The sequence below is a fragment of the Dicentrarchus labrax genome, unplaced genomic scaffold (genome assembly GCF_905237075.1).
Source record: "Dicentrarchus labrax unplaced genomic scaffold, dlabrax2021, whole genome shotgun sequence".
Classification (NCBI taxonomy): domain Eukaryota; kingdom Metazoa; phylum Chordata; class Actinopteri; family Moronidae; genus Dicentrarchus; species Dicentrarchus labrax.
In genome coordinates, this window is record NW_026136724.1 from 8,474,424 (window position 1) to 8,490,120 (window position 15,697).

Below are 15,697 nucleotides of genomic sequence, written 5' to 3' on the forward strand. Positions count from 1 at the left end.
TCTCTGCTTCTATGCTCTAAAATCTTAGAGTATCTCTCACACTTTCTTTCTCTCTAACTTAGACAGCCCCATGCACAGCTCTTCAACAAATGTAGAAATCCAAATAGGCTAGCTACAGTTGCTAAGCTATGATTCACTGTTCAGGGGCGGAGTTTTAACAAAATATCAGTTGTGGAACGGAAATGTTTTTTCTCCCAGGTTTAAGTGGCCCAATGTTTCAACACAAGCCATACTAATTACTCATGAGATAAATGTGTCTAACTACCCAATCACAATCTTCTTATATGAACAACAGATTGTCATTGGTGGAGGGAATCAACACGTGTGACTGTTGAAACAACACAAGTTGTCTGAGACTGATACAGTTTAGTGAATTTATCAAGATGTTATTTTTTCGTTCCCTTTAGCAGATAAACAGCAGAAGGAGGTCTGGAGTTCGCGGCTGCAAAAGTGGGTATATGAGCGCTTCGGGGTTTACATCGAAGACTTCCGTTTCCAGCCGGAGGAAAGCACCGTGGAGGCCGAGGAACCGCTAAGTGCTAAAAGGTGGGTGAGCGCTGCTCTGGAATAGAACATGAAGTGTCTGTCCTCAGGTATTGATTCTGCGGTCGTTCAAGGAGATGTGGAGTCAGACAGCTAGACGGCATCTGGGGAGTACTAAAGGTGTGCAGCCCAACAGCAGTCCTAGATTGTGTCAGGACTTATTTTTATTACAAGTAGAGAATCATGTTTTAGATCTTGAATGTGCACTATAGATGAAAATCAAAATCCTTCTGTTCTGTGTATCTTTTAACATGTGCTACCAATGCACTATAGCTGACTCACTGTTTCTTTGAACTATTCAGTTGCAGTATGTTGGTTGCTAGATGAGATGGGTTCAGATCAGGCTGTAAATTGCAGAGAGAGTACAGAGGAAGTTGAGAGCTCTTCTCTAGCTTTATTTTCTCTGTTCCTTCTTTCTCCCCTCTGTAAAGGCAAGTGAGTCATGCCGGGCAGATGAAGGCCAAGGTGTCAGCACCTCCTCTACCACATAAACCAGCTTTTTTCTATGTTTGTACGTAAGCTTGTGCGTGTGTTCTGACCTTCACTTTTCTGTATTTTCTATCCAGGTTAACCGAAAATATGAGGCGACTCAGTGAGTATTCAAAACACACACAAAGAAATAGAACTATTATAGAAGCACAGTTAAAATACTAACACTGTTATTAGTAAAACATTCATTTTTGGAGCAGTTGTTTGCAGCTCAGTAGCTATCACAAAAAGCTATAGTAATAAAATGTTGACCAGCCATGACTATGGCTATTGTACGTGTTCCAGTACCTCTGGCTTCTGTACTTGATTTTTAATTAAACACTTACATTAAGAAATGTCATCTAGAAAAACAGAAATACTTACTCTACAATTCAAATGCTTTTCATACTATCCCTCTATTCTTGTTTTTTAGAGCGAGGAGCCAGACCTGTCACCAACTTCTTAAGGAACCTCTCCGCCTTATCTAATTGGCACTCCGTCTACACCTCAGCTATTGCCTTCATTGTGAGTGTGCCCTTTTCTTATTCATAATTTCTAACACGTTACTCTATTATGTTGAACTTTATGCTGTGTCTATAAATAATTTTTCTGTCATACAGTATAACTATGATTCTTCTATGAGTGACACAAAGCTATGTTAAGTTTAGTTTAAGCTTTAATGGACAAAAAAGTGTGATCTATAAATTGACTGATGAACCCATTTGGCTGTACAAGACAGTGAAATGAAAAGAATGGCATGGTAATTTCTGCTCCACAGTGACGGATAACAGTGGTTCTGCCAAAGACCACAGAGGTCTAATCAGATCTTCCTTAATGTCCACAGTCGGTGATTAAGCTAAATCATCTTAGCCATACACTCCAAGGCCATCTCAGTATCTAGAGATGATCCCGCTCTAGTGTTGACGGGTGACTCTAATAGCATTATCCACCAGCAGTTCATCACCCAAAACTATACGCTTCAAGTCAGTTTTTATTCACCATTAAAGGGAATCTTTATGTTAATTTTATGATCAATATGTCTAGCTCTCATACATAAAGTCAGACAGAGTCTGTCAAATAAAGCTTTGTAACAGTTTTTATGAAGGTATACCACTAAGTTGTAAAAGTGACAGCTAAGGGAATACTCGTTTTGTAAAAATATATAAATGAGGAAGTTTCTGTGGATAAGCTGCAGTTACAAATGAGTCATTGCATCAGCTCACTGAATTCAAATACTGACAGTTCAACTGCATTATGGGCTGAAACAATTTAAATATTTGAATTCATCTGACTTTAGTCAGATTGAATGCATGTGAAATGTAGCTCTGTAAATTATGATATGATTGCCTCAATCAATAAATGAAATGTTGAACTGTCTTATGTCCCTTTTTCCTGCAGATCTACATGAATGCTGCTTGGCATGGCTGGGCCATTCCCATGTTACTCTTCCTGGCTATCCTGCGCTTGTCCTTAAATTACCTCATCGCCAGGTAAACACGTTTCTCCTCAGTGGATACAGATATTAGAAAAGCAGCCACTGTGGCAGTTTTTACTGTATGGCCACTATACTGCTGCCAGTCCTCTGTGTGCTTTGTGTAATAAAACCTATTAAACCTAACTACCACAGCCACAGCTGTGCTATTGGTGAACAGATGCATACTGTGGACCTCCCACATAAAAACATGAATCTACTACAACAAATGTGTGTTGATGATGGGTAGATTTTTACAACGTGCACACATGCCTGTGTTTATGATCATTATTGTTGGCTAATGCATTAGAAAAAACAAGATAACTCCTGTATGTTGCATACTGCAAACAGCCAAATACAAAAAATATTTAAAGTGGGGCATTTTGGTGGTCATTATGAAATGAGGACACATTAGTAATTGTCAGACATCTGTCTGGACTTGGACTATCAAACTGGGACACCTGGTCCCCTTTAAAGTGATGAAGGTTGCAAAGCTGTCAGAGCCACAAGCTTTAGAGATAGAAGAATATTTTGGTGGGCTAAGTTCATCCAAACAAAATTCCTAATAAAAATGTACATTATTCCATCTTCTTCCAGAGGTTGGAGGATCCAGTGGAGCATTGTGCCTGAGGTCTCTGAACCCATGGTAGGATTAATTCACTGCTTCTTGTTTCTGTCTGTCAGAAAGAAAACATATGTCATGTATTGTGTTTCAGTGGTGGTAAAGTCCAAGTAATGTTTGTCTTTGTTTTACACAGGAGCCTCCAAAGGAAGACTTGACTGTATCTGAAAAGTTCCAGCTTGTACTTGATGTTGCACAAAAAGCACAGGTACAAGACAGCTCATGTTACTTCTCAAATCAGTGTACACAGTTAATGAAATGTTACTGGTTCATAGAGTGCTTAAACTCTCCTTACAGAACCTGTTTGGTAAGATGGCGGATGTTTTGGAGAAGATAAAGAAGTGAGTAAAAAGACATTGTTGTATTTGATTAAATACTGTGGTCAAGTATTCAAAAACTTAAAATGAGACCTATTGGCTTATATTTTATTTCTTTTCTCTCTCCTCTGTGTTTGCGTGCATTCATCTGTCAGCCTGTTCATGTGGGTACAGCCAGAGAGCACCCGGAAACTTTACATCTGCCTGTGGGTGGCTTTCATAACCTCCTGCGTCCTGCCATATAAACTAATGGGCTTCATGATGGGTGAGAGACATACAAGCACACAGACAAAGCTTCTTTATCCTTATGACGTACTCTACACCCTGCATTGGCCCTTGAAAGAATGCAAATACTTAACAGTCAATTCAGCGCACACAAACAAATGCATTCATACAGCACTTGTGTTACCGCTCTCCCTCTCGCTGTGAGGGGCAGCTGCAGGCTATTGGTATGCCTTTCTGATAATATTAGTTACTCCTATTTCTTCTACACAAAGTGGCTCCAAAGTGCTGTGGGCTCATATATCCTTGCAAGAGGCTTATAGCTAAAATAATTTAACATGTAAAAACACCATAAAACTTGCTCACACCAGTTTTGTGGTCTATGGACAGGGACTGCAAAATGTCATTGTTTCATCAAGCAGGATCAGAGCTATTTAAATAAAAGGTGTGCTGGCATTACAGTAACAAAAGCTTTTTAAAGTCATTGTTGGCTACCACATTCAGAGTTTTTGGTGTTTAGTAACTCTCCCTGGTATTCATGTGTTGTTCTTGGCTATCACAAGTTAGTTTAGAGAACTGACTTTGTTTGCACACTCACTCCCCATTTGACCCTTATCTGCTGTTATATGTGCAACATGCCTCAAGACTGGTTTCTGTTAGTAAAGAATACCAGCAAACACCGGCTGTATGAATACCCACAGAAAACTTCTGATCTATTCAACATGTTTGACTGAAAAATATTGAAACGTCAAGGGTATTGAAAGGGAATCATGTGAATTCATTTGAATTTGAAGAATACAAACATCTGAAAAATGGAAGTCCTTGAAAAGTAAGATTATTGTAGGACCAGGTGAACAGGCTAACCCGTCCTTCCATGTTGATTGTTCTCTCCTTTTCCTTTTGTCTGTGCTTGTTTTCCCCCTTCCTTGCCCTTTCTCCTCTCCAGGCCTGTACGCCGGTATCAAGTTCTTCATCATAGACTTCCTGTTTAAGAGCTGTCCGAAACTGCGGGACAAGTACGACACCCCCTTCATCGTGTGGAACAGCCTTCCCACAGACCCTCAGCTCAAAGAGAGGACCAATGCCACTGTGTCACGGCGGGTAAGAAGGCAGAAACACCTCAATGTACACATCTGTATCAGCTCTTTGCTGCCCCTCCTCCTTCATCGCCTCCTCTCACAGGATACTGCTTTCTTAAACTCATAAATGACAAACATACAAACACATCGGTCAACACAGCTTAGTCTGAATTGATTATTATTCCTGCTGCCCTAACTCTGTTTAATCTTTCCCTGTTGACAAGTTGACTAATAACTATAGAGGCTTTGGAGTTGTGTCACAAAACACTTAAGCAGCTACTGCATTGTTTAGCAAGGAAGTTTAAAAAAATTACTGCAGAACATTTACACATTTATATTGAGAAAGGGATAGTTGGAGACCATCCTTCAACTGTAGATTGGGTTGAATCTTTCATGTTGGCAGAATCCACCTACTGAAGTGTCAGTCTAACCTCCCACCACTGACCCCCCTGTGGTCAGGCACAGAGAGAAAAGAGATCAATAAAGCTTCAAAATATCCCACCTGTCAATAATACATTACAACTCAGCAGCTCACTGTCATGATGTGCCCTTGCTGTGAGGATACCACAAAGTGTGTTTCTATCATACATTCAAAGTGAGTCTCTCTCATAGGACTGAGCGTGTGTGAGCGTGTGTGAGCGCGTGTGAGCGCGTGTGTGCATGTGTCTTTGCTGTGTCTCAGGTGTACTCTGTCGTTTCTTTCTCTCAGCTCTCTGGCATTGAGAAGGTAGGGACTCTGGTGTGTCTCCCTTTGGTTCCTCTAATGCGCCTGGGTGTGCCTCAAGCTCACCTCAAAGCGTGCGTGCGTGTGTGTGTGTGTGTGTGTGTGTGTGTGTGTGTGTGATGCGATGTGTGACACACCTTGAGATTGGCCGTCAGTGTTTGTTAACAGAATGGATCAAAATGTCCAAATAATGTACAATCTGTCATTTAATGACTCTTTTTTTTATCATTATTTTATATATTTATATATATATATATTTTATTTACCATTAAATTGAATGATTTCATCCATATGTACTATGTACTATGTACTGGTATGTATGAACTTTTAATTAACAATTCCCAGATTGTTGACATTTTTGATCCATTGACATAAGTAAATGCTCTGTGAGAAGTAGAGGTGTGTTTACTAAATAGTTAAAATGCACTTAGAGTAGCCCCTTGACCACTGTAATTTAGTATTTGCTCAATAAATCCTTCCTGTTCTCCATTACACGTAGTAATTGACCCTAAAATTGAATTGCAGTTAGCTGTCAGTTAATTGCCTTCCACCCTGTTACTGTAACTGATACACAGGACTGAACAATAAAACAATCCCTCTGACCAAACCTGTAAATTGGGGTACATTTTTAGTCTGATTTATATTTTTTCCACAAACTAGCAAGTCATTTTTGCCTATAATCTGTTGCCATGTATGTTGAGTGAATGATGGCCTCACTCTGCTTTGCACGCCACACCTGAGCCTGCTGCAAACAAGTGCACATGCAGAGAAGCATCTAATTCTGTACTGAAACCTAAGCTGTGTCAATTTTGGCCATTTTTCTCAGTAGCTTTGGGAACATGCAGTCCTATTGAACTGTGATGCAGAAGGCGTCAGATACTTGATTTTAAATATGTCTCCCTGTCTCCCTCCTTTCCCTCATCATCACACTGTCTTCTTTCCCTCCTGAATGTCTTCTTCCTCTCCCACATGCCCTTTTTATGTCCGTCATGGCAATTTTTCTTTCGACTTCCGTGTTCCCGTCATTCTGTTTCTTTCTTCCGTCTCTTTATCCCCCTACTCCTCCTCCTCCTCCTCCTCCGTCTCTCCAGGTTCAGCCGGTAGTTTCTCGGGGCAGCCTGGCCACTGTCCCATGCGGGGTGAGCCGAGAGGAGGAGACGGGTCGCTCCCACAGCACCAAGAAGGGAGCCTTTCACGAGATCTTCAACCTGCAGGAGTCAGAGCGCCCTCTGGCGGGTGAGGGGACTTACTGCAGCATTAGTCTACCTGTTTTCATTTGCACCAGTGTACCAAATATCCACATTTCTACAATGCATTTTTCACAATTCACGTCTCATTCATAGAAATGCTACATCCAACTCTGGGGTTGGAAGTAAAAACTATTTTGAGCAGACTACAAACTGTAATCATGAGCTAACAAAAGCAAAAATCTCAGTTCTTCAGGTTGATTTTTTTTTTTTATCACTGGTACAGCAAACAACTTTCTCACTGCTCTGTGTGTTTTCAGTGTGTGAGAACGGCTGGAGGTGCTGCCTCATAAACAGAGACCGGAAGATGCCCACTGACTACATCAGGAACGGAGTGCTCTACGTCACAGAGAAGTAAGTGGGACATCTTCTCTCAGGAGAGCATCTTTTATCATTAAATCTCTTACTGCAGGGGAGAAAAAGGAGTTACTTTTTAAGGTGGAGCAGAGAGGAGAATCAGGTGGTTCTTTACTAAGAGCTGCACCATCTCCTCCTTCTCCCTCCCTGACTGTCAGTCAGTCAACAGTGGATCAAGTAGGACAGCCCTCCTCCTGAGAATCTCTTTTATCTATAAATCTCTTCACCTCTTTGGATATGTAACTGACAAGAAGTCCATTTAGTTGTCAGTTTTGCTTGCGTGCTTGTTTTTCCTCGAGACCCCTTTCAGCAAGCTATTTTTGTCTTTCTCTCCGTCAGTTACCTTTGCTTTGAAAGCTCCAGCTCCAGATCCAGCTCATCCAAGAAGAATAAAGTTATCAAGCTGGTGGACATCACTGACATCCAAAAGGTAATAAAAGTGGACAGTTTGAAAAAGGTGCAGGAGGACACATTAACCATTATATAGGGATTACAAACTTGAATGTGATTTGGCATGAGGTTATGTACCTGCTGAGTTTTTCATTCTCATAATAATGTGCGTTTAAAAATCATAACCTCTTCTTTTTCTGAACCCCTCCAGTACAAAGTGCTGTCAGTTCTACCAGGAAGTGGGATGGGTATCTCAATAGCCACCCCGTCCACTCAGAAGGTACAGTATGCAATCTATTTAGATTTATATGGTGGCTTTTGGAATTTATTAGATTCTGTGTACTCAGAAGTTATTCTTTATTCAGATGGGTTGTACAATCCATTTCAATTATGCAGTCAAGCAATATCTTTAATTTGCAGATACCTGATTTTAGATGAGTTTGTGGCCTCGCAGAAATGTCTTCAGCACTTTCCTAATGTTCTTTTACCTCCAAGATCCCCTCTAGACTTGCTCTAAGACATAAAAATACTCTGCTTTGAATGATAATTTGTCTGATATGGCTTTTCTAATTATCTAGTTAAAGATTCTTGATATTACATCTGCTCCCTCTCTCTCATTAAAAAAAATCCAGGATCTATGAATATATAAATATTGTACATTTTAAAACTACTGGACACAAGATCTCTCATGTTTCACTAAAAGTCCATTCTCTGTGTGTGTGTGTGTGTGCGCGCGCGTGTGCTAGAGGTTTAAAATTTCCACATTTACCAGGCTTGACTTGACAAACTAAACTAGTTCTGATGTCACAAAATCCTGCTAAAAGAAGAAAGGGATGGAGGAAGCCACACAGTGTGCCGTAGGACCCAGAGCTTCCCCACCTACACTATCAAAAACATTGTAACTAAAATAACTACCAGATTTCAGTCCTCAAAAAACAAAACAAAAATAAAGAGCAAAAGAAGCTAACACTGATGAGATTAGAGGCAGCTTTGTCTTGAAGAGAGTTACTGCTTCTCTAGCCGCCCTTCAATATGGGGCCTGGGCCACCAAACCAATCATCCCTAATGAGGAGCACCTGAGAGAGTAAGCAGAGAAAGGAGGGAGGAAAAACACAAGGGGAGCGTGCGTCTCAGGTCAAACTCTTACTAAACATAAGTTATTCTACCCAGTGAAGCTCAAACAAGTGATAAAGTGACAATAAAGAAAACATTTTGAGTAGATCTTAACATTGATTTTATATTTGGCTCCTAACCTGACATTGCTATTTCAAATGTTGGAACGTCTTTAATTATGAACTGCTGTTGAATTTCATTCATTTGTGATTGCAAGTTTGGTCTTTATTTACTTAGCTTTAAGATAATGGCAAGTTGCAAACAGAGCTGAAGTGCTGAGGCTTTTTTGTTTTTTTACCACTGGATACCATATTGGAAACTTCCATAGGCAGCACTGTATATACTGTACTGTATACCATTTTAGATCACAATTCCAGTTGCTAGGTAACGTTGCATATTAGCAGCAACAAATCAGAGCGCGAGAACACTTTCAAGGACTCCCATAGCTTCAGTTTTCATAATTTAGCTTTTTGTTTATTTTTTCTCCTTCTGTGGTGTCTGGTTGTGGTAATAAATGTTAATTTCCATTGAACATTCTGTGGCGTGTTACTCAGGGACATAAGATATTCTTTACTGTCATCCTTGTTGGGATTTCAACTCATTGGTGCTGTATTGCATAAACTCTTACCAACTATTGCTGCTGTAACATGTAAGATGTAGATATTAATAAGCATTTTTCTGTTTTCCCCCAGCCATTGGTGTTTGGTGCCATGATCCACAGAGACGAGGCTTTCGAGGCCATCTTTACCCAGTACATGAAGATCATGACCACCACAAAACCACCGGCCAGCGCAGAGCTCTAGACTGCCTGCAGCTCATTTCCACACTGGGGCTAAAGTCTGGGGAGAGAGGGCCTCCTGAGATTCAACTGGACTGGAAGATACTTTTAAAAAACAAACACCACACTCCTCTGCTCTGCTCTGCTCTGCTCCTCCTCCTCGTCCTCCTTTTGTGATGAGCATCGGCTTCCTTATCGATAGTCATCGGTGGACTTCCTGTTTAGGTCACGTCGGAGGGGGTGTGTGGGCGTGTCAGCTACATGTCTGCGCAGTTGGGATTTAGTTGCATCACACACTTTACGTGGGTGTCGGATAACAAACAAAATCCACTCACTGGTTCTGGGAGGAGTGAGGATCGGTGTGGTTTTTATCAATCAGCAGAAGGCTGGCGAGGGGGGCTGGTTCTCCCCTCCCCGCCTAACTGACCAACTGACTGGCTGACTGAGTTTCCTGACTTACTTGTTTCTGTGTTTGCATGTGTGGGTGGGTGTGTGTGTGTGTGTGTGTGTGTGTGTGTGTGTGTGTGTGTGTGTGTGTGTGTGTGTGTGTGTGTGTAGGCCGGACTTAAGCTCTTAAATTGCGTCAAGTGGCTCTATTTTTCTCTTTATCCCTCAGTCAGTGGAGTGACTTCTGCTGTGGTAGGAGGATTTCAAGAAGTGCTCAACCTGGCTGTAAAATAAATATCATGAAACAATTAGAAGATAAAACAAGAGGTGCTTTCAACTGCCAGACATCTGTAGGAACAAACATGTAAGTGTTAGCTTCATAAATCAGTGCAAAAACAACTATTAATGTTGAAATATTTAGACATTTAACTGGTTGATCGGTGCCTCCTAGCGTAGCCCAACAAAATTATAAGTGTGCGAGTGGTCAGTGATTGTTTTTTTTTTATGTGTATTAGCTGTGAAAACGTCAGATCACCATTTGACTGACACAGAGCCTTTGTTAGTTTACATTGCTGCTGTCTACTTTCTTGAGTTTGTTTCCCCTCTATTTTCTAGACACAGTTCAGCAGCTTCAGTATGTTTTAGTCGTCTTTGTCGATCTAACAAACAGAAAATGTACGCTGCCGTGTTCAGCATCTGCTTCGGTGTTTGTAAGTGTGCGTATGTGAAACGTGTAGTGAAATGTTCGTTTCCTTTTTTTTTTTCTTCTCAAAAATGCCTTTCTTTTGAAATCTGTCTTTGTAACAAACAGCCTTTGGGATGAGTAAGTGGTGGTCCTGGAGCTGCTGATTGTGTCCGAGACGAGAGCACAACCACTGTTAGATGGTTCAAACACTGACTGCCATTTAGAGCTGTGTCACAGTGGAGATCAAGGCACAATCTGTACATATATAGAGAGAGTTTCTTCTTTTCTTCCCCCATCAATGGTATTCTCCCTGCACTTTATTAGGACGTTAACTGGAATTCCTGACATTTATGTTGCAGTGTATAGACTTGAAATGCTCACTACTTCAGATGGAATCCATGGTCAGTGTTAGCAAATGGTTCCACAGGTATGTCCTATGGTATTTCTCTTTTGTCTGACTGCTTGAGCCGGCACAGGTCACATCCTGCTGGTCTCAGTGCCGCACAAATGAGGTCCACGCACGTTGTATTCTTGCCAGATTGATGTCTGCTGCAACCAGACAGACAACCTTCAAACGGACCATAAAAGAAGAAGGTACTTTGACTTGAAAATAAAACCGCAGACGGATTAATTTCACATCACTGTGGCCTCGCACATTATAATGTTGCCCTAGTTCAGCGTTTGAATTATACAGCTAAACCTGATTGTCCGAGAGCAGTGCAGAAATATCCATTAAACATGTCTCCTCCTGATAGGGTAATCTCACTTGCTTATAGGCGCAGCTGGTCAGGCTGTTTGATGTTACGTAAGTAGTAATATAAATTCTGGATTTATTAGTGCAAGTCCATTTTTTAAGTCCGAAAACCAGGATGAGGAGCTATAAGACATGCCTAATTAGTTCCTTTTTGGTTTGTTTGCTTATTTTTTTCACTCATCTGTAAAGTCACAGAGAGTGAGAGTCATCTGGGTGCTCTTCCACTTGTTCCAGATCATCTAAATGTAGGCTCTTTTTTAATTTTTTTTTTTATTGTTAGTCTATGAAGTATATGGATGAAGGTCTATACTGAAAAGAATATTTCAGTGTCACTTTATTTTAAGAGACTGTTGGCAAGACTAAAGCTGGACTTTGCTCTTGCAGAATGGTTTGATAGGTAGAAATATAATGCCAAACTACACCTGACACTTCACCGTGTTTTGAGAGATGAATAGAGATGGGGTGTGGGACTGGAGGTGATGATTTCTCTTCAGATTTCAGTATGAGAGACAGTAGAGTAGCTATTCCACACTCCCAACTCTTATTTACTGTATGCCCAGCAGCACAAGCTTTAGTTTCCTTGTAAATGTTACAAAACTCTGTTCAAAGGGAGACCTTGACATTTGAATATTTACTTTTGTTCTGGTCATTTTTACTCACCCGACACTTTCTTTTTTTTTTTAGTTTGACAATCCTTAATCACTGTTGTGTCACTTCTTTCCTCAAAAGAACCACCGTTATCCCCCTTTGGAATAAAAATGTCAAGGTTTCTCTTAAAGTCTATTCAAGTCCTCTTATCATTACCAATTTGAATCAACAGAGCTGGATATGAAATTGCCAGAGAAGCAATGGACCAGTTTAGTGAACCACATTATTATTTTTAGTTCAAACTAATTAAGGATGGATATTTTTTTCTTTGACATCCATTTGTATGATTTGGCCTGTTATTATTAACAGCCAGCTTTCCCAGACATGGATTTTCTATTTTTGTTTAGTAATGAATTTGATCCATGAACGAGGGGAAACCTGTTGGATGTTAGAGCAGGCGAAACCAGTAAAGTAACTAATGCTGTCTCACTGTGTGAATGGATGGCTCGTTGTAGTCTTAAAGCTTTTACCTGAAGCCTTTTTGTAATCTGTTAACTCTGAAAGCAGCTCTCGTGGCGTCTGGGAGACCCTAACAGGGCTGCACTCAGATAAAGCACAGAATGTATCACGTTCTAAATGTCTAGGATTATGTTGATGTTGTTGTTTTTTCTTTTGCCAAATCTTTTAATTTTCTGCCATATTCTGCCTACGCTCATGTTTACAGAAGGTTGTAAAAATTAATTTTGTTGTTTTTTGTTTTTTTCTTAACCCAGTTTGAATTCCTTTTGACTCTGGAGTTATGAAGACTGGACTGCTGTTCTTGAATTAATGTCTCAGCTCTCATTGGCTCTGCATCCCTCACATGACTATTTCTGCTCACCGTTTAACCAACAGGCAACTCAAACCATAGTGACAACAAGAGCAGTATTTTAAACCTCATCCAGCATGTAAATTGTCATATCCAACATCACAGTACTTGGTTACAGTGCAGTGTCATTTGCAGTAAAACACAGGCTTCATACAGAGCAGAGATGGTCATGGTGGACTGAAATGGCAACATCAGTGTTTTTGACATTTACTTTGTCCTATAATGCACATTTCTTTTGAAGAGTGTAAAGAAAGGCAGATGTAAAACAGAAGTTTGATTCACATTGGTTTTTTTTTTTTTTAATAAAATGTGTGCACTCATTACTGTAAGGCACTTTGGAGAACAGCAGACAGCAAATTTTAAAGGATCAGTGCGATATTTTTGCCGAGAACTTGATGGGAAGTTTGATACCACACATGTCTGTACGCTAAATATGAAGCTAATGCTAGCAGATGTTTAGCTTAGCTTAGTTAGCTTAGCGCATATTTTGCTACCTTTGGACAGAGTCTGTAGGTATTTATAGTAGAGGTGGAAATAAATAATCACTTTGCTGAATCGAAGCTTCTTTTGTTAAAGTTTGTTCACTTTTTTCTAAGTTAATTAAGCAATTGCGTCACAGTTTAAATGCACTTAGGCACATACGTAAGAAGTCTTGACTACTTGCTGTTAGAAATGTAAAACTTCATGATTTTAACAAAGTTAAAACGACGACTACTTTGTGAGCTTACAAAACACTCTCCCACACTTTTGTCATGGTATGTTGGCCCGCATTTTTTATTTTTTCTCTCCAGACAATTTGGCTGTAATCTGTACTGTCTAAAAACTTCTACACCCTTCCCTTTCCTCTGTCCTGCTGTTACCACAGACTGCTGCCCTTGGACTTGCCTCTTTTGTCGAGCGGTGATGTTTAGCTCTGTCAAATCTGTGCTAAATTAAACATAAAAGTGGTATCAACCTTCTCATCTAACTTGCAAGAAAGTGAAATAAACATTTCCCACAATGTCGAAATATTCTTTTAATGTTACGAATGGTAAGCTGCACATAAAGACTGCCATACTGGGTATCTCACTACTGGCAAACGTTACAGAACGGTTTGAGGGTTTAACTGCTGTTACAAGCGACAGGAACCTCGTCAAAAACAGTGGTGTTGTCCTCTCAAGGTCCCCTCCGTTTAAGCTGGTGTCCTCGCTGTTGTATTAAATATGTAGTTCCTCTAACTGTGTGTAAATGTTAATTAAGGGTTTTCCAAAAGCATTTCAAGTGATCCACGCTGAGTGTACAGTACAAACTGTACCAGGGCTCCTTGTCTCATCTTGGACAATTTACAAATGAATTGTCTCAGGCTGCAAACAGCCTGAATCTGACATTATGACTGAAGTAAATTTAAGAAGATAAAATAAATCTCAAGGATTCGGTCCTGTTTTAATGGACTGAGACAGTGCTCATAAGACTTGGTACAGTCAGTGAATTGCAAATTAAAGCCCAAGTGTAACTGGGAAACACTGCAGTCATTACAGTGAGTAATTAATTTGTCATCTGTGACAGTTGCTATAATGACTTCCTCTTTTTCCCCTTTTTTTTTGTCAAAGAGGAATTTGTATACAAATGATTAAAATGTACAGTGAAGAACACAAAAAAACCACTTGAGTTTTTAAAAGACATGTCTATTGTAAAGGATAATGTGATGTACATTTTTTAATTTAAGTAAATGAATTTAAGGTATTCTGCTCTTGGTTCTGTCTTCTTTTTGTTCCACTCCTTCACATTCAGTCACACAGGAACACAAAGGTTATTTAAGGATGATTTTTGCATCCAAACTGCAGTACCTCTACACTGCCACATGAGGTCACTATGAGACCTTTGTGAGGGACCAACCTGGATGGGAGAGAATTCTCCTTTTGCTTTCCCCCTCCACAGGGAGGTCGGGGTTAGCTGCTCAAGGATATTTCAGTATTTTATTCCTTATGTAGGAATAAGAAAGTGGGTGTTCTTGGCGTCTTACCCGGTCCGACCCAGGCTAACTCAATTTCTGTGGTGATTGGACGGCCAAAGAATCAATAAGGTGGTGGATGAGGACATGTTTGCACTTTGCCTAGCTCTTGTGACCTCAGCAAGTTCAGGTAACAACATTTTGCGGCTATTTAATTGAGACCGTTTTTTTTTTTTTTTATCAGGTTCAGATAAGAAAACTCAGAGTCTGATCATTGTTCTTTACATTTTGGCCCAAGATGGTGTAGGAATGAAAATAACAATCACATATTCGCCAACATGCCCTTGGGTGCTTTTCAACTATAGAGGAGGAGGAAAAACAACTACTAAAGCCTTGTAATAAACTACAGGCTGTTGCTGCTTTCAAAGAAGATATTCCTATTTTCCCTTGTATATTGTTTATCCCAAGTGGCTTGTGGGGTAGATGTATTCATCCGTCACACCTCTTAAATAACAAATCTAACTGCCCAAATGCACTCGAAGGCTTTATGTGGACACATGTAACAGTTTCCTCAAACGGCCTTCTTTCACAAACTTCTACATCTGGCAATCTGGCCTAAATAGCACAGTTTCAGCTCTAATTTCAGGTAGCGGCTGACAGCTTCTCTTTGTGTCACAGTAGAAATGAATTCAGTATTCCAAATTCAAGCTGTGAAAATGCCTGTGAGCTCTGATTGCAAGGTAGTGTGATGCATGCCAGTATTTCTGTGCAGCAAGAGGAGGTGAAAAAGAGGGAGACCTGAGAAATGTAGGTCTGTAGGTACAGTCTATCCACAGAAAAAACCTTAAAGAGAGTTTATGATTTTAATACTTTCTAAAGTTACTTTTTAGAATACTGTATATGGAATAGTGCTACTGTTAGTGTTATAAGTAGAAACGTCGTTCAGCTCTTTCTCCATATCAATGTGTAAGTATGTTTTGGCAGAATAATTTATTAACACAGCACACTAAAGCCTAAAATGGCTGAAACTGGATTTTGTTCTTGGACTGAGCTGAGAGCTGAGATCAACAACAAAAATCAAGATAATATGGTTTAGCTTCAAAAAAACAAAAATCAATCTTAGGCTCTAGCTAAAAGTAGCTCCTAACTATCCG

The 15,697-nt window shown here is 40.1% G+C and overlaps 1 protein-coding gene across 3 annotated transcripts in view; it reads left to right on the top strand.

Annotated features, from left to right (window-relative positions):
• gramd4a (GRAM domain containing 4a) overlaps nt 1–14,335 on the top strand; it is a 46,231-nt gene extending 31,896 nt beyond the window's left edge. The window contains exons 6-20 of one of the 3 annotated variants that reach the window (XR_007882484.1): nt 408–546; nt 1,110–1,135; nt 1,445–1,536; nt 2,410–2,501; nt 3,080–3,128; nt 3,241–3,312; nt 3,402–3,445; nt 3,577–3,686; nt 4,590–4,744; nt 6,538–6,682; nt 6,954–7,047; nt 7,390–7,480; nt 7,652–7,720; nt 9,246–9,857; nt 9,890–14,335. Coding sequence is in view for 2 of the 3 variants with exons in the window: in XM_051391868.1 (XP_051247828.1) it covers nt 408–546; nt 1,110–1,135; nt 1,445–1,536; nt 2,410–2,501; nt 3,080–3,128; nt 3,241–3,312; nt 3,402–3,445; nt 3,577–3,686; nt 4,590–4,744; nt 6,538–6,682; nt 6,954–7,047; nt 7,390–7,480; nt 7,652–7,720; nt 9,246–9,356 (1,289 nt within the window). In the remaining variant the exon portion in view is untranslated. Of the gene's footprint in view, nt 1–407; nt 547–1,109; nt 1,136–1,444; nt 1,537–2,409; nt 2,502–3,079; nt 3,129–3,240; nt 3,313–3,401; nt 3,446–3,576; nt 3,687–4,589; nt 4,745–6,537; nt 6,683–6,953; nt 7,048–7,389; nt 7,481–7,651; nt 7,721–9,245 lie in introns of all 3 variants that reach the window. The other 2 variants (XM_051391869.1, XM_051391868.1) reach the window with 2 other exon arrangements.
• Nucleotides 14,336–15,697: the final 1,362 nt, after the last annotated feature.